A 26,321-nucleotide genomic window follows, 5' to 3' on the forward strand; every position below is an offset into this window, starting at 1 on the left:
AGGAGGAAAAAATATGTTTTTATTATTTTTCATGCCTTTTTTGAAGATATTGTATTTTATTGCTTGGTTTCAGTCAGTAGCATTTGCTCTAATATTGATTTATTTGATTGATTTTGACTCTTATTGGCTGCTATCAAAGTGATGACTACTCTTCCTGAGGTCCACAGATTAAAATATGTAAAATCCCTACAAATGATTTAACTTGAGTTATTTAGTAATTTGGACCCACGCAACTACCAACAGTAGCAAATACACTCCCTGTGCTCCACAAATTAAAAACTCTAAAAATGTGCGCAAATAACACTATTTTTTCTTAGTTTATTTAAACCTGCATTGATAGATGTAGTGATAACTTACAGGGGTTTATAAAGTGCTTTGAAAAAGTTGCATAGGCATACAAAAATAGAAAGCATAAGAACACGGCACCAAAAACCAAAACTCCAACAGCATAAGAAAAGTGCTCCACAATTCATCTGATTACAGTCACGATTGCAGTGTCAGAATATGCAGTTACATAATCACATACATACTAAAAAGTAAAAGAGATTCTAAATCTTTTTGATTGTATTCAGCAAATAAAAATGGTCATCTAAGTAGTCTTTTTTGTTTATTTTCCTGCTTCTTTAGTGTTAAGCTCTTGGAAATACTTGCCCTGATTCAAAGGATGCGGTATCACTATTACATCACTATTCCTCTATTTTCATTATATGTTAAGAGCCAAAGGCCGCATGCATTATCTGGTCAGTTGTAGCGGGTCTGTGGGGGCGGATGGCACCTGAGTGGGAGTAGAATTAAAGCCCCTGAGAATTGAGTTATGTGGAAATGAGGGAAGATGAGGTAGCGTCTCCATCTGGCTCAAGACGACTGAAAGGTGATAGGAGACCCTGTCTGTCCTGGGTCACTGCGTGACAACTACAAGTTATACTAGCACTCTGCTTTTCCATGCTTATGTGCACAGTTGTGTGTGGGGATAAAAAAATAAAAATAAAGGGGCTGTGAAGTTTTGTGGCTCCACTCTGGAAAAAGACCCAGATATAAGAGTTTTTATTGTTAACCGTGCATTTGTGTTTTGTCTTTGTCCAGCTCCTTGTTTTGTTTTCGCTCAACAAATCCAGTCTTTGTTTTTAAGTGTCTAATTTAATGGCATATTGCTTAAGGTGTTTTTTCTGTAGCCACATATTTAAGCTTCGTTTGAGGTTTTAATCCCTGCGGCCGGGTTGGTTTGTTGCATTTAAGTCCAACAGAGGAACAACATGCTCGTAGTTGTGCTTGTCAAAAACAATAGGCCTTTCTTCTGAGGTTTTAAAACCAAAAATGTCTGACCCAGAATGAAAACTGCAGATTTACTTAACTTTAATTCACTGTCTGGCTAAACTCGAGTCCATCAGCCATGTTGACTGTCCTGTATTTGTGGCGCCTCGCTGTCCCGTGTCCCGACTCCTTATTTCCTTCTTCCTTGTCTTTTATTTTTTTATTTTTTTATGGCTATCACTCCTGCAGGCTCCCCTAAAGAGCAGAGACCTGCCTGCACAGCGCTCCATTCTGAAATAGATCTCTTAATACTTCCGCTCTTCTTTTCATTTCCCAGGAATGTGACCAGGTCCATATTGATGACGTGGCATCAGACGACAACGGCCAGGACCTGAGGTAAATCTCCTCCTGTGTAGTAGAGACACTTTGTGCTGCAGCTTGTGAACCAGACTTGCCCTCTCTCGGTTTTTTTAGTGTAAGAGAGGCGAGGAGTGTGTGGGTTTTTCTGTGTCTGTGTGTGTTCATGCATGCAAGCATGTGCATGTCTTTTATTTCCCCCGACTTCCACAGCAGTATAATATGTCGCAGGATTATCCAACGCTTTCATTTCTCATCAAAATTTCTCTTTATCATTGCCTCTGTCTCCCTCGGCCCAGACGTTTTATTATTGCATAAACTGGTTGAAGCACTTTTGGGTACTTTTAGGAGTGATTTGAGAAAGGCAGACTTTACTGTTTTGAAGTATTTATTTGATCAAACTGGGCCCTTTATATATTTATCCATGCCTCTCTTGAGTGTATACACTGCATGATTTCTTACTGACAAAGTTTCATTCACCACTCAAAATTAGAGGCACTTTTAACATGTTTCTTGTCCATAAAGTTTCTGTGGTAGCACTGGCAAAAGTTCCTAAATTTGATGAATGATTAAATCAAAGCCCTCTTGTTCTCAACCTGAATGGTTTGAATCAGTTCCTAGAGCTACAAAACATTTGTGGATGTAGTTGCGGTGATTCTTCATTGTAGAAATGATCCCATAAGATGCTCTGGAAAAATGCAGCGTGTCTTTATGATGTATATCCTGACTGTTTCCTGTATTGTGATCCTGCAGCACTTACAACTTTGGGTCGGACGGCTTCCAGAGCCCAGCAGGGGCCGGCTCTCTGTGCCTGGGGTCAGGGGTCCACGGAGGGGTGGACTGGATGAGGAAACTGGCTTTTAGATACCGCAGAGTCAAGGAAATCTACAACACGTACAAGAATAATGTTGGAGGTAAGATCTGCAAACATTTTATGTAGTGCTGTGGTGTGTATGAATTTTTCTGGGGTTTGCTTTGAATTATCTGTTCTTTAAAGCAAAGAAAGTGGAGCGAATCAAGACAGAAGAAGGAACAATATGATTTTGTTATGACTTAAGATGATGGATGAATGTTGATGAGCGCTGAGATGAGAGCAGTATCAGCAGATAGCAGCTTAAAACATTAGAATCTGTATTAATTCTGCTGATTAACTGCAGCCAGAATCTGCAGAATTAATAAATACATTAGCAGAGTTTTTAGAAGAACCAACAGCCACTACCACTAGTTAAACTTTTTTCCCAAGTGAGCTAAGATTAATAAATTCTTTTTGCTTTTTTGCTCTTGTTTTTGCTGTATTTGTGCTTCTCTAAATATAAACCCCACAGACAAAATTTAGGATCAAGAGCAAATGTTTTTTAAATGATCTTCTCTACTTATCTTCCAAAAACATTTTGATTTCCTACACGGTCAAATACAATTAAATAATTTAAGTTATGCAGATATCTGGTAGGTTTTTCTTGTATTTATGTAGATCAGCTAATGCCAAATGTATTCATTAACCATTTATACAGTTTTAGATGGATAGTTTGACTTTGAATGCTTATGAAGAGTGTGTTTTTGTGTTGTTTCAAGCACTTTGTTAAGTCTTTCTCGGTGAAGTACACTGCCGTTAGACATGGTCTTTAATTAGGAGATTACTTTGTAAAGTATAAGCTCCTTTAAAAGGTTAACATTTTTATTTAGTGCCTTCTGGAGCTCGCTGTCTGTCAACAGGTTTTTACAATCCTGTATGTTACTCTTGTTAAGGCAGATGAAACTTGGTTTTACTGTTGCTGTTAAAAAAAATGTAAATGTAATGCAATTGTAATCCAAAGGAATGTGTCTTTGTTTAAATTAATAAAGTACATCAATTATTTATTGTATAATCAAATGTTTTCTGTTACCAATGAAAAGAGACGGTCAAAATAAAAGGAACGGATCCAGTGTAGCGCAAGACGGATTTGATGTTCTTTAAGATTTCAATATGTTATTATATTGCTATTAATATCTGTATTGGTTAAAGTTAGTCTGGAGTTAAGAGCCTAAGGGTCTTTTTGTTTTTATTCTATATGACAGTGGAGGGAGTAGAAAATCAGAGGTAGAGTTTGTATTGAAATACAAGAAAGGAGCCACAGATCAGACTTCAGCTAAGACCTGCTTAGAGGACCAAAATTTTGCTATGTCCTAGAAATTTTTTGTTAATAATAATGGTATATTACTGACTTGCTGTCTATCAAATTAATATAATTCTAAAGTGATGAAAAAGACCAGAAAAATGCTATGTGCTTGTGTCTGTAACAGGAAAATAAGTCAAAAGTTGTGGTTTAGTCTACACCCTTGTCCAGCTCACAGATCGAAGTGCACGCTCAGGGTTTTGGCTTTAAGATGATGTGGTGATGAGAATCGTCAGTGTTGCCTTTCATCTCAATGGATGAGATCTTTGTGTTGGACCTATAGGACTGACCATGACGTTTGTGTTTCTCCCTCATGTTTAGGTCTGCTGGGCAGCCCAAAGAGAGAGGAGTGGTTACAGCTGAGGAGAGAGATGGAGGTCCTGACTGACCTGTGGCTGACGCAGGCACTTAAAGCTCTGGCTCTTATCAACTCCAGGTACCTTCATCCTACCATGCTTTGATTTATTCGCCATAACATAGCCTGTTTTATAACCTTTTTCTCCATTGATAATCAAGAGTCAAATAAAACTTCTGACATAGCATATGTCATATGAAAAGAGGCATATCTAAACAGCAGAGTAACTATGATTGTCCTTTTGCAGGCCGAACTGTGTGAATGTGTTGGTAACCACCACACAGCTCATCCCAGCGCTCTCTAAAGTGCTGCTGTACGGCCTGGGCTCAGCTTTCCCGATAGAGAACATTTACAGTGCCACAAAAACAGGTGAGGGGGATAAATAAGTGGCATGTGATGAATCAAAAATACTATATTCTTAAATCTTTTTTATCTTCTGTGCAGATAAAACCAAACTTTAACATTTTAAACTGTGGTTTTGCTTTTTTCAAAGGTAAGGAGAGCTGTTTTGAGCGAGTCTCTCAGCGGTTTGGTCGGAGAGCAGTGTATGTGGTGATAGGAGACGGGGCAGAAGAAGAAGCCGTGGCCAAAAAGGTATAAATCAATCAGATAATTTATGAGTCTGTGCTGAAAAATAGACCTCAACTAATCAATTAACTTAAAGACACTCTCGATTTCAAAGCTTCTGTGTTTGAGGTTTTCTTTCTTTATATTTTTTTTCTTCTAAATGTCATAATTTTTCCTGGATTTGGCAGTTCAACAAATCCCTCTTGTGTAGAATAAGGCCAACATGTTATCTAACACACATACTTTGTCGGTCCCTTTTCAAACCACAGCCCATATTTCCTCTCTGCAGTGCATCTGCAGGGGCGCTGCATGTTGATAAAGAATGTTGTGTTAAGTTTGCATGTTTTACATCAAAATGTTTAAATGTTTATTTAATATTTATTCTTCTTTTTGCAGAAGAACATGCCGTTCTGGAGGGTTTCCTGTCGGGCTGATCTGGAGGCTCTGAGCCATGCACTGGAGCTGGATTACCTCTAGAGGGCGCCAGCTGTCTCTCTCATGCTCTTTCAGCCTGAATCGAGAATCCTGAACTCCTGAGTGCAGCTCATAGCAGCAAAAGAGACTGATTCAGAGTCAGGGTTGCTTTTTTAAGGATTTGGTGATTTCTTTGGAGCAGCTAGGTGGACATTTTTACACCACAGCCAAAGGAACTGTGAGGATTTAGATGCAGGGCTGCATAAAAAAAGATGCCAAAGGGATAAAAAAAAGAAACCAAAGTGACATAAAGGACCAAAACTTCACTACTAACTCCAGGGAACTACAGTTAATACTGCAGATATGTTTTTTAGTGTTATTAATCAGTTCATCTCAACTTTTTGAAATGTGTTCCACTTTTTTATGCAAAAAAGGTGATGCACTGAATATAAAATCTCTAACAAACACAGTGTGTACTGTAAGGCTGCATGAATGAAAAACTTAAATTGTTGTTTATTATTCCATGCCTCTTATTATGAGACTTCACCATTTTTCCACATTGACTAGACACATTGCTACATAATTTTCATGTAATATTCTCCTCATAGGTTACAACCTTTAAAAATAATGTGATGTATTTCACCATTAAAATGTGATCTATTTATTACTGGTTTAGCTCAAAACAATATGCAGCATAAGAGCCCCCAGCTTAAAAAAATCTTCAAAGACCAAAAATCTGTTCCTGTTAAGATGCTTTAATAAGAGGTTTTGTTGATGATTCTGTGTTATCAACTGAGGTTCCAGTCCTTCTTTTAGATGCCTGGTTGTAAATGTTTTCATGTTTTAACTCCTCTCCTGTCCTGTTTAATTTTCTAATAACTTCTTTGTAATATAGATGAACTGTTTTGGTCGTGCATGTGCCGACCACACTGCCTGTCAGCTTAGCAATGATCTGTATATAATGCTTTATTGTCCCTTTGTTTTGACAGACAGTTAAAATAGATTAATAAAAATAAATTAATTGCATTGTGGGTGAAAATGTGTGTCGAGGTTCATTTGATTTAAAGAGTCGTCCCAGAGGGGAATGAAGCCGCGTGGGTTTATATCAAATGACAAACTGTTTAGTGATAAATGATTCGTGTGTGAGGCACGCTCAGTTTTCAGGTGGCCTCACAGCAAAAGAAATATTTTTAAGGAAAGGTCTCCCCCTTTGGGTTAGAAGAAGTATTGCAACAACACAAAGCCACGTTCACACCACGGCCCTTAATGCTCAATTCTGATCTTTTATCTGAATTCTGAAAGATCAGATATGTTTCCGATTTAAAGCCAGATAATAAAGTGACCTGAATCTGATTCTGAAAGATCAAGATTGTACTGTTTACACTGTCAGAAAGAAATCAGATAAGAGTCACATGAACATAAAAAAAATCACTATTAACTGCGGTGTAGCCATACACTTACTGATCACTTTATTAGGTACACCTGTTGATCTGCTTATTAGTGCAGACATTTAAAAGTAGGGTTGCACAATATCAGATTTTTGCCGAAATCTGATATGCCGATATTTACAAAATGATATTAACCACTGATATTTCAATTTAGCTCATACCTTAAAACTCCAGACACGATTTAAAGTTTCAGGATGAAAAATCAACAAATTTCAGTCCTTAAAAAGTAGGGAGTGAAGATGAATAAAGAAAAAGACTTAAGCTGATGTAGGTCTGTTAGTCCAGCCTAACACTCCAGAAATTTATTTGTTCATATGGTCAATATTTACAGCTAATACAGGCAGATATCTATAGACAAAATATCAGTTGTAAAAATTTAAATTTGCATATCTTCTGATACCAATAGTTTGGGCTGGGAAATTAATTGAAATTTTGATAAATTGCAATATGGTCCTCTACAATTGTCAGATTACAGAAGGTGCAATATTTCTTTAACCTGAAATGTGGCAAAATACCACTTTTTTTTTTTTTTTTGGCAGCAGAGATGTTACATATTATACATCATGTAATCATTCAAGTTTGAAAAATCCTGTTTTCCTTATTCTTATATTTTTCTTGATCAAAATGAGAATGACCACTCCTGGGCACTGGTTCAGCTCAGCTGGTACAACAGGTTCCCATATACGGAGGCTCTAGTCCTCATCGCGCTGGTCTCAGGATCAATTCCTGACCTCGGCTTTGTCTGGTTCATGCCATCCCCCACTCTCTCTCCCCATATTTCCTGTCTCACTTCAGCTTTTCTATCTGAATAAAGCCCTCAAATAAACCCTTCAATACAACAAATCACATTCAATGTGCAGCATGAGTCAAAATAATCATAATAAGGTTTTTTTTTTAGCCATAGTTTTGTTGGATATCACTAAGAACAACTCAATGCTTGTGTTTGTTGAAAAATATAAAGATGAGGGACTTAAAACAATAATTCCATTTTATTTTTTTAAAGATTTATTTTTGGCCTTTTTGCCTTTATTAGATAGGACAGTGGATGGAGTTGGAGGTGGGGGACTGGGGAGAGACGTGCAGGGAATGGTGCCACGCGCCGGATTCGAGCCTGGGTCACCTGCATACATAGTGCATGCCTTAGACACTCGACTACTGGTGCTCCCCATAATCCCATTTTAAATTTCAATCTAAGTGTTGAGGAAGAGATGATACTGCACATCCCAAGCATTCAGGCATGTAGACAGAGTCAAGACCAGGGGTTCTTTTTTTATTATTATTATTTTTATTAAGTGATGCAAGACAGAACATGTCAAGTGAAGGACAACATACAACCATTACATACAGATGTTGGTAGCCTGGCAGGCTTTCATGGTATGCTAAATTCTGACCCTTCCATTTAAATGTTGCAGCAGAAATTAAGACTCATCAGATCAGGTGATGTTTTTCCAATCTTCTAGTGGGTTCCCACACAAGTTTAACAGTCAAATTTCAGACTTTTTCAAACATTTTTAAGATCTGAGCTGAGAAAAGTTTTTTTGTGGCAAAAATAAAAGGCATGTGAGATTTCGTGGTACTCCATATAGAGCTAAATTACCTGGCATAATGTACTGTTAATGAAATGTCAATTGATAGAGGACAATTCAATTCTTTGGTCAAAAATACCCAAATTTGATCATTTATGACCTCTTTTCTATCAATATATGGCATGGGGATATTTATCATAACATGCACAACAAGCATATGCTCAAAAAAGAACAATTAAAATTGAATACATGCACACAGAAAAAAAGACTGGATAAAAAACCTCCAAATCAAATTGCCTTCTAAAATTGAACACCTCTCACTAGTTAAAGTAAAATGCTTTATGGCCTTAAATTGAAAAGTCCAATTTAGGAGTTTTTAAGGATCTGCAGGAACCCTGTGTCTAATGAGCAGTTAATGAACAGTTGAACAGGTGTACCTAATAAAGTGATCGGTGAGTATATAAAGAAAGTAACCTGGAGAACAGCAGAGTTTGAATTATATTCAAACAGCAGAGTTTGAATTATGTTCTTTATTTTTCAACAAAGGAAAAAGCACAGAAATTCTTGTTTTTTTCTTGCAGGTTGTGTATTTCAAGAAAGATTCTGGCATTATCCCCATTATAGTGATGATTTATGATTGCTCAAAGACACAAATCGAAAATAAATAGCAAAGAAAATAAATAGTATTTACATTCACATTGATGTGGACACAGCAGTAGAAAACATAATGGCTTGATGCTGATATTTTCATATTCCTGCTGAAAGTGGAAGACTTACATTTTCGAAACTAACACAAAGATATTCCTGAGAAAAAGAAACTTAACATCAGAAATGTGTAGCTTTTTTTTTTTTCCAACAGTGACCCCTGGAGTCCAATAAAAGGCACAACAAAAAAACACACACACACACATAAAAAACAAACACAGGATTTAGGCTCTTTGGACAGACACAATCTTGTAGCCTCTGATGGTGGAGTTCATGTTGGAGAATGACAGGCTGGCCTGCAGCATCTTTGTTCCCACTTTGCTTGGGATGAAGGTGATTCGTTGCTCGACTGCTCCACCTGGGCACAGAGGAGGCATCCTGCATGACGAGAAAGAGAAGATAAAGTACATTAAAGTTAACACACTTTAAAGAACAACATCAAATATAAAAACAAAGGATTTATTAAGAAAAAGAACTGCCTTTAGATATTGTGCTGCTAACTTGTGATGCATTGTATATCTCATTCTGGGCTGGAATTTATAACAACCTCCAACACAAGTTAACACCCTATAATAATGCATAAAATGAGCTATTAGAGTTATAAATAAATGTGGATATATACAAGATTGTCCACATTAGAATTTCTTGACATTGTCCATTTAAATCTAATATATAAGAATATAGAGATGGCTTTTCTGTTTGCATTCACATATATATTTTTTAAATCTATCCAAACTTTTTTTTCCTGGCATTCATATTTAGGCAGCCCTAAAATACAAGAACCAGTTTCCCACTGAGGGATCAGTTAAGTTGAAACTAAGTGGATTATAACAAGGGCCCAGGTGCTGATCTAGAGGCAAGGACCCCATTAAATCTGAAGAAATTTTGTTATTTTTGACACTAAATGTTAAGAGTTGATCAGATGAGACTTAAATGCTTCCACCAAAGTGTTTAATAATAATTTCTGGATATCAGATTGAAGTTGAAATGACTGCAGTGATCATAAATGGCTGAAATTGACCCCTTTAATGGCTTTAACCTACTTTCTTGATGTTGAAGTAATCTGTGAGACCTTTATTTATGAAAGTTAAGAGAAAAATATTCCCACATATATTACTCAACCTAGCTCACACTGAAAGGCTATCTCTTTGTCTTACCCTGCTTATGGTAATAAAACGTGATTGTAATTATAGTAATGATATAATTATAGTCTCTTTTCATGCTTAGCACTGGAACATTTTGTTGTTTGTCCTAGCCGCACCTCTGTGGACATCAAACAAGAGCATAAATAGAACAAAGAAATGTAACAAGCCTTCATTCCTCGTCAAAGACACACTGTCCTGTCATGTTGCTGACACTGACACTCCTTCATTCTTTTATTCAGTCACTGTGCACTGATGTGCGTAAATCATACAGGTGCCTGACACGTGACGCATTCAATACGTACATAAAAAAGACAAAGGATGGGGGTCGTTACCTGTAGTGAAGTTTTCCCTGGATGAGCCCGGCCCCGGTGATGGTCAGAACTCCACTCACAGGGTGAGAGAACGGGTTAGTGAAGGTCACGGTGGCAGTCTGCTGTTTGTTTGGTATGATGCGGTCTTCATCTGCGATCTGAAGGAGAAATATAGGTCAATAAAATGAAACCACTGGTAAACCAAACTCTAAAGACATTTTATGGCTTTGATAATACAACATAATCTAGCAGAGGCTTTTGTCTAAAGTGACATAAGAAAGATAGACAGGTGTTCATGGCATTAGGGCCCACACTGGAAATCAATCGTGCCCTGACTGGGATTCACCTCATTAATTTAAAAAGATTATCTTACCTAATCTTGTTATAATCCCTTTGTTTAGAGGGAAATATATGATATAAAAGTATGGACATTAGTATTTAATAGTATAACTGATGTTATAGCTGGGTGGATAGGATAATCTCTTACATCACAAATTGGAGAGGATGAATGCTCAACATTGTAAGTCTTTTTAATCCAGAATCAAAACTATTAATAGTAATAACCAGAAAGTCTTTGTTTCATAAAGTACCTCGATGTTGATTTCTGGGCTGGCGATGTTGAACTCCTCGGTGGCAAGGACTCTCCCCATACCCTCCATATCCTCCAGAACCACAGCCAGGTTTATGAGATTGTCTCCCACCACGTCCTCATACTCAGCCGGAACGATCTGCTGCCGGAGAACCTTCTCTGTAAGAGACCAAATCAGAGAAAAGACAGACATTTAAATCACACTAGTCATGCAAGGGTGAAATCTTGAGCCTCTAAATGAGATTTAAGAGGATTTACCTTCCATGGGACCCATTTTGATGACACCGTGGTTCTCCCAGAAGCTGTCTAAGGGGCTGTTGTTGTACTCTTTGGCCTGGGCGTTCAGATGCACCTTCAGCATTTTTGGGGCGTTCAGCTTGTTGATGACTCTCACTGTGAAGCGCACTGGCTCTCCTGCAACAGGAGCCTTGTCCAGGGTCAGGAACACAAACACGTCTTTCATGCAGCCTGTCAGATGAACAGAAATAAAACAGCATTAAATAAAGTGCTTTCAAACAGCTGCAGCCTGCTACTGACGTATTCAGATGTTTGAATTACCTGTACTTGAAGTTGAGTCGCCGGACATGTTAGAACTTCTTGATGAAAGTGTTGAAGATGGACCTAAATTGTAGAAATTAAAAGACACGTGTGAGCTCATTCTGCTTGTGTGGACATTAATCCACATTTTAAATAAAAAAGTTAGCTTATTTTTTATGTTTGTCTCATACTTCTGACATGTTTGTAGTCTCCGGTGATGTTCTGTTGTCTGGGGTAGCCCACAGCTTTGGTGCAGATAAATGACCCCACCCTCTCTGTGTCTTTGCTGACGCTGAGCACCTTATCCCCACGCAGTACTATCATGTGGACGTCAGCGTTCACTTCAGCATAGACAAATGGGACGTCAAATGGCAGTTCGATACTCCGGTCTTTGATAGCTTTGACTGGGGCCGGGCCGCAGCAGAACACTCCTAGGATTAAAGAAGGTATAAACAAAGGTTATAGATGTGTTTGTGCAGGAAAAAATAAGCAAAGGGATGTCTACGAGAGAGATTTCTTCTCACACACCTCCACTCCTCTCCTGGGGGGTTGGGTCAAGAACCTGCCATCCATCCACTCCGGATCCAAGATCCTTGCGGCTCATCCAGCACTCCACCCAGACATGGAAGTTCCTATAAAAGCAAAAATAAATTATTGGAGAAACAACACCACACAGCATGATATGTTGATGTGATACGATATGACGGGCTCCATTAAGCTAAGAAAAGATGTGACTAAATAAAACACAACAGGTTATGTAATGAGATGTCATTTTATGTGGTGTTATGTTACAGTGCATTATGTTACTATATGCAGCTTTAAGTAACCTTCCAATACGATGTGATTTAATGTAAAACAATTTAATACAACAAGAAATGATAGAATGTGATAACATAGGATTTGCTATGTTACTTTACTCCATATTATGTTACATTACTTTGTGTTACGTTACGTTACGTTATGTTATGTTACGTTATGTTACTTTTTGTCACATGCTTTATGTTATGTTACGTTACTTTAAGTTGTGTTACTTAAGTTGCGTTACTTTATGTTGTGTTACTTTAAGTTGCATTACTTAAGTTGCATTACTTAAGTTGCATTACTTAAGTTGCATTACTTTATGTTGCGTTTCTTTAAGTTGCGTTACTTTATGTTGCGTTACTTTATGTTGCGTTACTTTAAGTTGCGTTACTTTATGTTACATTACGTTACTTTATGTTGCGTGACATTACGTTATGTCTCGTTACATTATGTCTCGTCTTGTCATGATAAGATAAACTTTTTCTGCACTTGGAGAAATTTGTCAAAGACTCAAGTGTTGTGTTCATTGAGCTGGCTCTATATTAGCTTAATAGATACCATATTGTTCTCTAATGGAAGTAAATGCATGGCTTGAAATGTGTTAACTAAGGAATACATTAGGCAAAAAAAATCATGACTGGTTCTATAAACCTGATTCGTGGTATGAATCATAACTCACCAGATGCTGTCTCTGCTGCGGTTCAGCTTCTTCCCACACTCAGAGTAGAACTCCTCAATCACCAAGTTGTCGTTGGTGTCATGAGCGGAGTTGAAGTTTGTGACGACACGACAAGGAATGCCAAGAACTCTCATGACTAACAGATATAAAGGGGAGACAGGCACAGAAACATTAGCATGCTGTGAAAATATTGGACTATTGCACCATGGAAAAAATTAACCTGTCTGTGATCTGGACTGATAAAATTAGATATGACGTCATATTTTACAGGTCTAAGACTGGTTCCTGAAGACCGTACTAAGAATATTGCGTGAGTGTTTACCAAAAGTTTGGCTGTAATATTTTTAATCACCTGTACACATGACAGCGGCAAACACCCAGCACTGCCCGTACTTGACCGGGCTGTAACCAGACTCCACCCACTGTCTCAGGATGTCTCCACTCCCAGTCCATGAGGAGGGGTTCACTCCATCTTTGAAGTTACCAGACCACTTTCCTTTGAGAACACCACGATCATCTTCACAGTTGATCTGAACATTAAGAAAAAGAAGAAAAACTTCATGTTTTAGTTCCCAGAATTTGTTTAACAGGTCTACACACATCACATGTCCCCTGTGGTGATTGTGATTTACTTTGGCAGTTTAACTGCTACTTCTTTTCACTGTAAAGATTACAGTATACCTTCAAATGACAGTGTACTCTATGTTCAGAATTTCACAGGTGTGTTTAAATCTCCTATGTAGGAAAAACTGCCCATTTCAAGCCACAGCTTGTTTTGATAAGCAGTGGTGCTCATGTTTCCATGCAGAGTAAATAAAGAAAAAGAAGAAGCCAACCACTGAAACACAGTGATTTAAGCTGCTGTTTAAGAGTACATTATGCTGTGTTTTTATATTTTGTGTTGCGTATGTGTTTAGACCCACCATGGCAGACACGACCCGGCTGATGTAGACTGGATTGTTTCGGTTCACGTAGTCCATTCTTCTGTTCTTTTGGTGCTGTGGGCTGACTTGGAGCAGATTCAGACATGCCTCTAGAACACCAGGCTCATACTGCACAGGTAAAGAGACAGCAGGAGAGAATGACATTCAGTCATGCTGGAGAAATACCCTATAAATATACTCCTAATTTACAACAAAGCGCCTTACCATACCATACCATACCATGCATACCTTCATTTTTATTATTGCAAAAGGGAACTTTTCTTAAAAAAAAAAAAAACTGTTTAACTCCTACAGTATTGTCTGCCTCCCTGTTGTTTCCAACAGGGGGCCTGGGGGGCTGGGCCACCTTAGAAATTTGATTGGAAACCCCAGTGTCTACCCAAAATTCAAAGTACTTTTTCAAAACATAAACTGTTTGGTAAAAAACAGGAAACATCTCACAAACCGCGACGCTCAAAAATCATTTGCACCAAGCAGACTCAGTCAGACTCAGTCTGAATTTTGGAGATCTGCAATGAGCGAGACATTTTCTCGTTTACTCCAAGTTATTTCTTTTGGCCGACCACCTGCACACCTTGGTCCTGATGTGTGTACTATGACTTCTATTTACAGACATATACTTGCTTCCTTTTTTGGTTGATGTTGCAGGATGCCTGTACCTTTCTTTGCGTGGCACATTTGCCCTTTCAAAACTTTAAAATGATAAATATTAACATCTCTTTAAGTTGTTCAAAATGAAGCACAAGGACTTTAAGAATATTTTGTCATCCTTTTGGCTGGGTAGTGCCATTAGAAGCAATAGAGTGTTTTTTTTATCATCATTAAAGGCAAAAATGTTAACTACTGCAAATGGACATGGAAAAACTTGTACACAATAAGTTGAATACAGCAGGACCGCAATACATACATTTCTAAGGCAAGAGTCAAACAAATTCCACAGAAACAAGTCAATGCCTCTTGTGTTGTATTTCTTATTGAATATTTCTCTTTAAAATAACAGATTTATTGTCATACCTGATCAAAGGACCACGGTCTTGCCACCATGTTCATAGGTGTCCCCATAAACAGAAGCCCCGAGTCATTCAGGATGTATTCCTCCCTCTGGTCTTCAAAGGGAATGTACACTTCATCCTCTGCAAGAAACACATCTCACATTCAGTACATCCTTGTGCATTCATATTTCTAACAATTCTTCTGTATATCAGGGATCATTTAAGACCATATTTATGATTCTTTATCCTCTTTTTTTGTAAAGTAGGAGCCAGACGTTTGCTCCTTTCTCACAGGTGTGACTCATAAAGTCATTCATACCATCATATAATCACCACTGTTACTGTAGCAATGAGACTCACGTAAAACTAACATATAAAGGTGATGAATGCATGAAGAACATCATGATCTCATTACGCCACACAGACCATATCTAGGAGTATATTCCAGGTTTGGTTACTCACTTTAAAGCTGGTTTGTTATATGAATATTTTATGGATTTTAAGAAACTGATGAATAAACACAAGTTGTCTCGTGCTTACCTCGACACCAGGGATTGCAGAGCAGGATAAATCTGCCAACTGCACGTTTCTTCTGTCTGTCCTGAGTGAACACACACAGCTGAAATCTGTAGCAGCCCACCGAGGACGAGACTGGAGAAGAGATGAAGATGGAGGGGTTCATGAGGTCCAGGCTCTCGGGGTCCATAAAGGCTTTCCAGTGGGTGGGGGAAACCTTTTTGGTGAGGGTGACTGGCATTATTGCATACAGCCGGCCTGAAGAGAGAAGACAGGAAGATGGTTGTTGGCAAAGGAAATTTTAACCACAGTTAATGTTATACTTCGATTTCAACTGTATGAAATTACCTATCATAACTTTGATCCTGATGTTGTCAGTCTTGGGGTTGAGAGGTCGGCCCTCCAGTTGCAGAGTGACTCTGAATGGGGCTCCTCTCCGCACAACCAGGGCATTGGAGCTGCTGAAGTCCTCTGTCCTATGTCTCTCCATGTTGTCAGATCTTTCAAGGCTGACATGTTTGATTGTGAAGTCTGCAAAAAAAAGATGAAATAAAAGTTTAAAATTTTTAGAGAAAGCAAAATGATTCAATCCAACAATTCAGTCTAAGTGAGAAAACAAGAGCAGCAACTAAAAAGAGCTCACCTTCCATTTGCTAGTGTCTCTTTTCTCTTTTTCTTTATGCCCTTTCTGTCACCCTGTCCCGCTATTTAAACCTTTGCTTTGCCCCACCCTCTGAAAGCAGGCGGTGGTGTGAAAGTGAACTGGTTTTTCTCAATAGCTACCAAGGCCTTCAAGTTATGTGGAACCAAACGTAAACCCCTCCTCTTTGACTTTGATACAGGCGTTTACGTTCATACGTAAAAAAAATTGGTCCTGCATGAGTAATCGGACTCACCCATGTGAACAGATGAAAATGAAGCCACAGGATTACATTTGTTTGGTGGATGGAAACTTCTGCAACAGGCTGCAGTTATCCATCACAGATATGACAACTCGCGCAAGAAGTTATACTCTTTACAAGGTGTAACTACATCTACAGTTTTAATCAAGTTGGGCACAAAAGGTTTTTGATTCCAAATGGTTCTTAAACTAAAGTTCCTAAATGCAAACTTCAAACGTTTCAATTTTTGAAATCTTGCCTTTTAAGCAGAAATGATGAATTATGGAAAATGTGAAGTGAACTACACATTATTTATCACATGCTTACTACCGTGATGTTCATCTCTGTTAACATAAGGACTGAGTGTTTTTATTTTACTTGGTTTTGAAAGAAAATTATTTCAGAGGGAAAGTCAAAAACAAACTTAAGCTGAGTAGGGGAGAACAGGGTTGGTTGTCACACTTTTAGTCTAGTGTGAATTTGTCAAAAGTCATTCCTACATAAAACTTGTCTTTGAAACAATTAGGGGGGCTTTAAGGAAAAATGGTTGGGAACCACTGCTATAGGCCTATAGCAACATACTGAGCAAAACAAATAGGCCTAACATTGACAGCCTACTCAACTAGGCTACATGCATTCACTATCTGAGTTACAGTGATGGCAAATGCAGGGTCTGCGTATTCCATCGATCAGAATTTGTGTGGTTGCACATCCAACATTTCTCCAATACCTTCCCTGAATGACTGTGACAACTAACCCCAAAGAGAATGTGACAACCAACCCTGACTGGGAAGTTTGCTAGCATCAAGGCTAACAGCCATCTAACGAGTTAGCTAGCTACCAGCAATCTAAACAACACCATTCCCTTCACACAATTTAAGGGTAACAGTTGTTTTGTTATACACCCATTGTGTAAAAGCATAGAAGGAAAAAAACTGAGGAGCTGAATATTTACTAATTGACATGAAAAACACTCTCACCTCAAGTTCAGACTATCCTACTCCAGAGAAGACTATGTAGGTAATCTTTGGTCCCAATTCTGGAAATTTCTAGGGATGCACGATATTGGATTTTTGCTGATCTCCGATATGCTGATATTTACAGATTCATTTTAGCAGATATTGATATCCATACCTATATTTAAATATGCTTTTCGGACAAGAGATTTCAGTCCTTTTGGAAAGAATGAGGATAAATAAAGAAAAAGACCTCAACTGACATTGGTCTGTTGGTTCAGCCTGAAAATCCACTCATTTATTAGTATATTTGGACAAAATTTACAGTCGATATATGCTGAAATACACAAGCAAAACATCGGATGTAAATATCAGCAGAAATTTCTATATCTGGTCATACCAATATTTGCCTTTTTAAGCTAATAACTGCCGATACCGATACCAGACCGATAATATTGTGCATTCCTAGAAATTTCCATACCAAATTTTGGGAGACAACATATAATGAGTGTGACAACTGTGTGACAACCAACCCTGTTCTCCCCAGTATTAATGTATTACATTGTATTATTGTATAATGCTACTGTAGTAAAGTATCCTGTGCCGTTCTATGTCCCATCATATTGTATCACTTTACTTTTCTCCAAGGGGATGGTAAGGTGTTGGGGGATATGGAGGCTCCAAATCATATTCTTGCCAGAGTGCCAAAATAACGGTGTGATATTACATAGTAATATATCATTAGCCTAGTAGCATAATTGCCTTAGTCATATTTTAAGGTTTTCAGAAAAATAAAGCACAATAAATCAGCAGTTAGGAGAGTATAGTATATCAAGCATTTTCTGTCACTCTCAGTGAGACTTCTGCACCTGTCCACAGGTATTTTGAGCATGGGCAAACAGCTCCAGCTGACTGAGGTTTGAAGGGTGCCTTCTCCAGACTGCATGTTTCAGCTCCTGCCACAGATGTTCAATAGGCTTTAGATCAGGGCTCATAGAAGGCCACTTCAGAAAATTGCATGTTTTGTTCTTGGGCATTCTTGGTAGTTTTTAGTTGTGTTTTGGGCCATTACCCTGTTGGAGGACCCATGACCTGACCAAGATTCTTGACAATGGGCAGCACATTTCACTCCAAAATGTGTCTCGATAGTCTTGAGATTTTCATTCAATTTCCTCTTGCTGACACATCCAGGGAAGTTGGCTACAGTCTGTGGACCTTAAACTTCTGAATATGTGCAACTGTAGTCACAGGAACATCAGGCTGCTTGGAGATGGTCCTAAAGCTTTTACCTTTAACACGCTTGTCTATAATTTTCTTTCTAGTCCCAAGGGACAACTGTCTCCTTAGCTTTCTGTGGTCCATGTTCAGTGTGGTACATACCATGATATCAAACAACACAGTGACTACTTTTCACCATTTAAATAGGCAGACTGAGTAATTACAACTTTGAAGACACCTGTGATGCTGATTACAGTTTAACATGTCCCTGTGTTCAAATTATTTTCAGTCTTTTCTAGGGGTACCACAAAGTTTGTCCAGGCCAGTTTCATTAGTTGTCTGTAAAATGATTCTGTTGAACCACAGTTCAAAGGCAATGTCTGATTTTCATTAGTTCATCTTCAGTAAAATTTGATTTATTATTACTTTGTCAATTTCAAATTATTTCAGTGACTATTGTGGGTTTTCTTTCTTTAGTGGAAGAGTACCAACAGTTTTGTCAGTGTGTGTATATTGTGTAGTATTTCATCTTTGTACCACATCCTGAAGCAGTGACGTTGATGCAATCGTGCACAAATTATGTACTAAAAAATAAGTGTTCCAACGACAACCAATCCCTCCTAAGTCTATGTTGGAAAAAAATCAGGTAGTGTTGCTGGCAAGCTTTGATATGGGATGAGGCATCAGTTAGAACGTGCCAACAAAATCACATGCACTGGTTTCTTTCTCACCACCCACAAACTTTGACAAACCTGTTTTCAGTTCAGTCATAGATAATGTCTTTCTACAGTAAAGAATAGGTCACGTCTTTGGCAAGAAGTAGAACTTAAAGAGGCATGAGTTAGAGGCACAAACACAGCAAGCACGCCTTTTTAAAAAACCTCCGGTGACACATGGGGACAATTATTGAATGATTTAATACTAAGATGTGTCTACAAGCCTAATTAGCTAAACTGCAAATCATATGCTCACTTAATAATATTATGATTTGTATATTTGATGGGATGCATGTTTGGAGGATGCATATTGACTTTGCATCATTGCAGACCCTAATTCTGCCCATCTTTTGTCTCTGTTTCACTGAGTTAAATGTCATACCTACGTTTTAAAGACTGAAATAAATGAAATGTTAGACCACATTTGTAAGGAAACTACAGACCATCTGTGAGAAAGACAAAATGGCATGCTACACTTTAACCCATTTAATAGCGGTTAGTGCTGTAGCCCCACAAGAAGTTTTATGGTTTGAATCCTGGTTCTGGACCTTTGTGTTTGGAGTTTGCATGCTCTCCCATGCATGCATGGGTTCTCTCTCAGTACTTTGGCTTCCCCTAAAGACCAAAAACATGCTCTCTAAATTAATCAAAGGTGTAAGTGTGAGCATAGCTGGTTGTTTGTCTGTACATGCTAGTCATTTTTCAAGGTAATCTGATGAGATATCACCCCATGCTTCCTGAAGCATCTCCTACAAGATGGATTGGCTTGATGGAGTCCTCCTCCGTACCATATGGTTAAGCTGTCCCGACAACTGCTCAATAGGGTGCAGATCAGAAGACTGTGCTGGCCACTCTATTACAGTCAGAATTGTGGCTGACTGCTTATTCTTTAAATATTGTCATAGATATTTTGGAGGTGGGTTTTTGGTCATTATCCTGTTGTAGGATGAAACTGGCCCTAAGCAAGTACTGTCCACAGGGTATGGCATGGTATTGCATTACAAAATCTTGTGGTAGGTTTCCTTCCCCCAAGGTCCCTTCCACTCTTTACAAATCTCCTATACTACCACCTCCAAAGCACCCAAGACCATCACGCTGCCTCCACCTCACTTGACTAATGGTCTATACAGTACTTAACAAAATATCATTTGGGTTAAGAGCTTCTACATGTTGGTGTATTAACTATTGCAGAAACATAAAAAGTGATTTTGGAAATTACCAGGGCTGTTAACTTAACAGCTGTGGTATAAACCTTACTTTGGGTGGTGGTCTAATAAATTTGTGTAGCACTGTATATATAAATATAAAATCAATACATAGATAGATAGAAAAGAAAAAGCAAATTAAACCTGACAAACTTTTTACTGGCTTCTATTCATCTACATTATGTTTTTTTAAACAAGTGCTTTAATAGCAGGTCAGTTATGAGCAGATTTCCATCAGTAGACACAAGTTGTTTGGATGTTTCCCAATGTCCCTCAAGTCCTCGGGCAACAGATTGTAAGTCCCATTTTGGCACAATGTAGAACTCAAAGAGGCACGAGTTAAAAAATGTAGGTATAAACACAGCAAGCATGCCCTATAGAAAAGATTTCCAGTGACTTTGTTGCAGTTAGACACTAATCATTTTCTCTAGAATAGTGGCGTAGGAGTTCACATTGAGCAATTTATTGTGACAGTCCATGCCAAGACACGCATGGGCTAGGTCTTCTTAGATGACAATGACAGGTTTGTATTGGTTATTGGATTGGATGCATTTTTGGAGAATGAATATAGCAGGAGTGGTTCATCATTCTGCTTATTTCTTGTCTCTGTTTTACTGAGTTTATATCACATCTACATTTTGATTACTTAAATGACAGTACTGTAAAACCACAGTTGGTAATGGAAGTCACAGATCCATTGGCACATTGCACAGTTTTGTTAAACTACTGGATGATCAGCCTTTGATTTTTGTACAATAGTTTCCCTAACATTTGCTTTAACTCCAGGTCAGTTCCATGACTCACATGGTTAAATGTATCCACAAGATAGTACCAGAATCCAAATCAGTTTCCTTCGCCAAGAATGATGACATATACAATTTAAACATGGTTTAAAATTATCTCAAGGCTTGAAACATCAGAACTGCTAAACGCCAAAGTGCTAAAATAAATACTGTTCTGGAACAGGTTGATTTAGAGAAGATATGTTCTTGAAAAACAAATGTTACAACCGTTTTTGGCTAGTTCACTAATTGGTTGTTTGGTTGGTTGTTTTGTAGGAAGGCTGGTTGGTTGGTTGGTTGATTGGTTGGTTGGTTGGTTGGTTAGGTTGTTGGGTTGTTGGTTGGCTGCTTTGTCGCTTGGTTAGTGGGTAGGTTGTTGTTTGCCCACTTAGTTTGTTCATTGATTCATTTGTTGGTTATTTAAATGGTTAGTTAATTGGTTGTTTGTTTGGTTGATTAGTTGGTTGGTTTGTTAATTGGTAATTAGTTTTGTTGGCTGATTGGTGAATTGGTTGGATGTTGTTTCCTTGTTTGCTTGGTTAGTTGGTTGGTTAATTGGGTAGTTAAATTGGTTGGTTGATTTGTGGGTTGGTTGGTTGGTTGGTTGGTTGGATATCTTGTTGGTTGTTTGGTTGGTTGGTTATTCATTGGTTAATTTGATGGTTGTTAAGTTGATTGTTAAGTTGGTTGGTTGGTTGGTTGGTTGGTTGATTCTTAAATATCCCTATCCTATGGGAGAAGGGAAAGATAGTGTTAAAAAATCATGTACAGTCGCAAGAAAAAGGAAGTTGTACAAAGTAAAATAATATGAATCAATTCTGCATGTTTAAACTCATACCTCATAGGTACTTAAACCTGCTGATAACATGACCTATACATTTTGGACAGGAAGATGTGAGAGGGATCAGTTCATGATCAAAATAGTGAAAGCTTTTTTGTGCTAAATGTTTCATCATAGACTTCCAGGTTGTATGGTCTCTGTTAGTAACAACAATATGACCATACATTTTTGAACAACAACCACAGAAAATAAAAGCACAAATTCTACTGTCTGACAGGTGTACAGTTGCAAGAAAAGTATGTGAACCCTCTGGGATTTCTTGGATTTCTGCATGAATTGGTCATAAAATGTGTTCTGATCTTCATCTAAGTCACAACAATAAACAAACACAGTCTGTTTAAACTAATAACGCACAAAAATGATATGTTTTCATGTTTTTATTGAATAAAACATGTAAACATTCACAGTGCAGGGTGGAAAAAGTATGTGAACCCCTAGGCTAATGACTGGTTGACCCCTCTCTGTCAGCAATAACCTCAACCAAACGTTTCCTGTAGTTGCAGATCAGACCTGCACAACGGTCAGGAGGAATTTTGGACCATTCCTCTTTACAAAACTGTTTCAGTGCAGCAATATTATTTGGATGTCTGGTGTGAATTGCTCTCTTGAGGTCATATCACAGCATCTCAATCAGGTTGAGGTCAGGACTCTGACTGGGCCACTCCAGAAGGCGCATTTTCTTCTGTTGAAGCCATTCTGTTGTTGATTTACTTCTATGCTTTGGGTCGTCGTTTTGTTGCATCACCCATCCTCTGTTGAGCTTCAGTTGGTGGACAGATGGTCTTAAGTCTTCCTGCAAAATGTCTTGATAAACTTGGGAATTCATTTTTCCGTCAATGACAACAATCTGTCCAGGCCCTGAGGCAGCTAAGCAGCCCCAAACCATGATGCCACCTCCACCATATTTCACAGTTGGGATGAAGTTTTGATGTTGGTGTGCTGTGCCTTTTTTTCTCCACACATAGCGTTGTGTGTTCCTTCCAAACAACTCAGTTTTGGTTTCATTTGTCCACAGAATATTTATGCCGGTAGTGCTGTGGAACATCCAGGTGCTCTTTTGCAAACTTCAAACGTGCAGCAATGTGTTTTTTTGGACAGCAGTGGCTTCATCTGTGGTGTCCTCTCATGAACTCAATTCTTGTTTAATGTTTTACTTATTGTAGATTTGTCAACACAAATGTTAGCATGTGTCAGATATTTCTGTAAGTCTTTAGCTGACACTCTAGGATTCTTCTTCACCTCATTGAGCATTCTGCTCTGTGCTCTTGCAGTCATTTTTACAGGACGACCACGCCTAGGGAGAGTAGTAAATGTGCTGAACTTTCTCCATTTGTAGACAGTCTGTCTTGCCACGGAAGCATGAACATCAAGGCTTTTAGAGATACTTTTGTAACCCTTTCCAGTTTCATGCAAGTCAACAATTCTTGATCGTAGATCCTCTGAGAGCTCTTTTGTGCCAGGCATGGTTCACATCAGGCAATTCTTCTTGAGAACAGAAATTCAAAACTTGTGTGTGTGTTTTTTTGGGCAGGGCTGCTTTAACCAACACATCCAATCTCATCACATTGATTGGACTCCAGGTTGGCTGACTCCTGGCTCCAATTAGCTCTTGAAGAAGTCATTAACCTAGGGGTTCACATACTTTTTCCACCCTGCACTGTGAATGTTTACATGTTTTGTTCAATAAAAACATGAAAACATATCATTTTTGTGCGTTATTAGTTTAAACAGACTGTGTTTGTTTATTGTTGTGACTTAGATGAAGATCAGAACACATTTTATGACCAATTCATGCAGAAATCTAAGAAATCCCAGAGGGTTCACATACTTTTTCTTGCAACTGTACACCTGCCAGACAGTAGAATTTGTGTTTTTATTTTCTGTGGTTGTTGTTAAATAATGAACGGTTGTATTGTTGTTACTAACGGAGACCATACAACTTTGAAGTCTATGATGAAACATTTAGCACAAAAAAGCTTTCACTATTTCGACCATGAACCGATCCCTCTCACGTCTTCCAAGCCAAAATGTATAGGTCATGTTATCAGCAGGTTTAAGTACCTATGAGGTATGAGTTTAAACATGCAGAATTGATTCAGATTATTTTGACTTTGTACAACTTCCTGAACTGCTGACATTAATGCCATCAGACAGCAATAATAACACCAGAAAAGAATTTGCCTGATGACACACCAATCCCTCTCAAGTCTATGTAGGAAAAAAAATGGGTCATGTTGTTGGCAGGATGAGGCATCAGTTACAACGTGCCACCAAAGTCACATGTACCAGGCTTGTCTGGCAAAAGCCACAAATTTTGTTGTTGATGCAGACCATTGTTTTCAGTTCAGTTAAAGATGATAGGTAGATAGGTATGTAGATAGGTATGTAGGTAGGTAGGTAGGAAGGTAGGTAGGTAGGAAGGTAGGTAGGTAGGTACACAAAAAATATGGGCAGATTTTTATGATTTTGGATATTCCCGATGTCCCTCAAGTTCTCAGGCAACACATTGTAAGTCCCGTTTTGGCATGACGTAGAACTCAAAGAGGCACGAGTTAAAACACAAAGGTATAAACACAGCAAGCATGCCTTATAGCAAAGATTTCTGGTGACTTTGATGCAGTTAGACACTAGTCATTTTCTCTAGAATAGTGGCGTAGGAGTTCACATTGAGCAATTATTGTGACAGTCCATGCCATGACACACATGAGCTAGGTCTTCTTAGATGACAATGACAGGTCTGTATTGGTTATTGGATTGGATGCATATTTGGAGAATGAATATAGCAGGAGTGGTTCATCATTCTGCCCATTTGTTGTCTCTGTTTTACTGAGTTTATATCACATCTACATTTTGATTACTTAAATGAGACTAATGTAAAACCACACTTGGTCAATGAAGTCACAGATCAGTTGGCACATTTCACAGTTTAGTTAAACTACTGGATGATCAGCCTTTGATTGTTGTACATTAGTTTCCCTAACATTTGCTTTAACTCCAGGTCAGTTCCATGACTCACTTGGTTAAATGAATCCACAAGATAGTATCAGAATCCAAATCAGTTTCCTTCGCCAAGAATGAAGACATATACAATTTAAAACATGGTTTAAAACATGGTTTAAAATTATCTCAAGAGGAGACAAAATTGCACACAATACTTGTAACAAGGAGACATTTGGCAAATGTAGTAGAAGGCTTGGAACATCAGAACTGCTACATGCAAAGGTGCTAAGATAAATACTGTTCTGGAACAGGTTGCTTTAGAGAAGATATGTTCTTGAATAACAAATGTTACAACAGTTTTTGGCTAGTTCATTAGTTGGTTATTGGTTGGTGGGTTGGTAGTTTGGTAGGCTGGCTGACTGTTTAGTCAGATGGTTGGTTGGTTAGCTGGTTGGGTGGTTGGTTGGTTAGGTTGTTGGGTTGTTAGGTTTCTTGCTTTGTTGCTTGGTTAGTGGGTAGGTTGTTTGTTTGCCCATTTGGTTGGTTTGTTCATTGATTAATTGGTTGGTTAGTTAAATGGTTGGTTAATTGGTTGGTTGTGTCATTGTTTGGTAAGTTGGTTCGTACGTTATTTGGCTGTTTGGTTGGTCAGTTTTTTGATTCGTTGGTTTATTGGTTGGTTGATTTGTTTATTGGTTAGTTGTTTCCGTGATTGCTTGCTTGCTTGGTTAGTTGGATTGTTGATTTGTTAGTTGGTTGGATATCTTGTTGGTTGCTTGGGTCTTGGTTGGTTGGTTGCTTGGTTGGTTGGTTGGTTGGTTGACTCTTAAATAATCCTTTCCTATGGGGGAGGGGAAGGTTAGCATTAAAAAATCATATAGATCTGCCAGACAGTCGAATTTTTGCTTTTATTTTCTGTGGTTGTTTTTGAAAAATGTATGGTCATACTGTTGTTACTAACAGAGACCATACAACCTTGAAGTCTATGATGAAACATTTAGCACAAAAAAGCTTTCACTATTTTGACCATGAACCGATCCCTCTCACGTCTTCCTGGCCAAAATGTATAGGTCATGTTATCAGCAGGTTTAAGTACCTATGAGGTATGAGTTTAAACATGCAGAATTGATTCATATTATTTTGACTTTGTACAACTTCCTGAACTGCTGACATTAATGCCATCAGACAGCAATAATAACACCAGAAAAGAATTTGCCTGATGACACACCAATCCCCCTGAGGTCATGTGGGAAAAAAAATGGGTCATGTTGTTGGCAGGATGAGGCATCAGTTACAATGTGCCACAAAAGTCACATGTACCAGGCTTGTCTGGCAAGAGCCACAAATTTTGTTGTTGATGCAGACCATTGTTTTCAATTCAGTTATAGATAATAGGTAGATAGGTATGTAGATAGGTAGGTAGGTAGGTAGGTAGGTATGTAAAAATATGGGCAGATTTTTATCAGTTTGGTGATATTCTAATGTCTCTCAA

At 38.3% G+C, this 26,321-nt stretch overlaps 2 protein-coding genes across 3 annotated transcripts in view; one reads left to right on the forward strand and one right to left on the reverse strand.

The window, feature by feature from the left end:
* Positions 1-6,122, forward strand: part of eya2 (EYA transcriptional coactivator and phosphatase 2) — a 42,208-nt gene extending 36,086 nt beyond the window's left edge. For both annotated transcript variants that reach the window (XM_041782976.1, XM_041782977.1), the window contains exons 11-16: positions 1,589-1,647; positions 2,362-2,522; positions 4,083-4,197; positions 4,364-4,485; positions 4,610-4,710; positions 5,080-6,122. In XM_041782976.1, the coding sequence (XP_041638910.1) occupies positions 1,589-1,647; positions 2,362-2,522; positions 4,083-4,197; positions 4,364-4,485; positions 4,610-4,710; positions 5,080-5,160 (639 nt within the window). In that variant the 3' untranslated portion in view covers positions 5,161-6,122. The remainder of the gene's footprint in view (positions 1-1,588; positions 1,648-2,361; positions 2,523-4,082; positions 4,198-4,363; positions 4,486-4,609; positions 4,711-5,079) is intronic.
* A 2,878-nt stretch (positions 6,123-9,000) lies between these two features.
* tgm5l (transglutaminase 5, like) lies at positions 9,001-15,940 on the reverse strand. The gene is made up of 14 exons (XM_041783600.1): positions 15,934-15,940; positions 15,639-15,821; positions 15,315-15,548; positions 14,797-14,915; positions 13,762-13,890; positions 13,191-13,368; positions 12,839-12,974; positions 11,887-11,990; positions 11,550-11,789; positions 11,386-11,442; positions 11,080-11,289; positions 10,823-10,980; positions 10,254-10,390; positions 9,001-9,154 (listed from the first exon to the last, which is right to left on the reverse strand). The coding sequence occupies exons 1-14, from the start codon at positions 15,938-15,940 to the stop codon at positions 9,001-9,003; spliced, it is 2,046 nt and encodes a 681-aa protein (XP_041639534.1).
* Between the last annotated feature and the right edge of the window lie 10,381 nt (positions 15,941-26,321).

This window comes from Cheilinus undulatus, linkage group 3 (assembly GCF_018320785.1).
Source record: "Cheilinus undulatus linkage group 3, ASM1832078v1, whole genome shotgun sequence".
NCBI lineage: Eukaryota > Metazoa > Chordata > Actinopteri > Labriformes > Labridae > Cheilinus > Cheilinus undulatus.

Bases quoted from the DNA above. Each gene is read 5' to 3' on its own strand.
- tgm5l (XM_041783600.1), bottom strand. The intron at 11,991-12,838 runs GTGAGTTATGAT...TTGCTTTTATAG, and splicing joins CGCAGCAGAGACAGCATCTG to GAACTTCCATGTCTGGGTGG. The intron at 9,155-10,253 runs GTAACGACCCCC...CTCGTCATGCAG, and splicing joins CAGGGAAAACTTCACTACAG to GATGCCTCCTCTGTGCCCAG.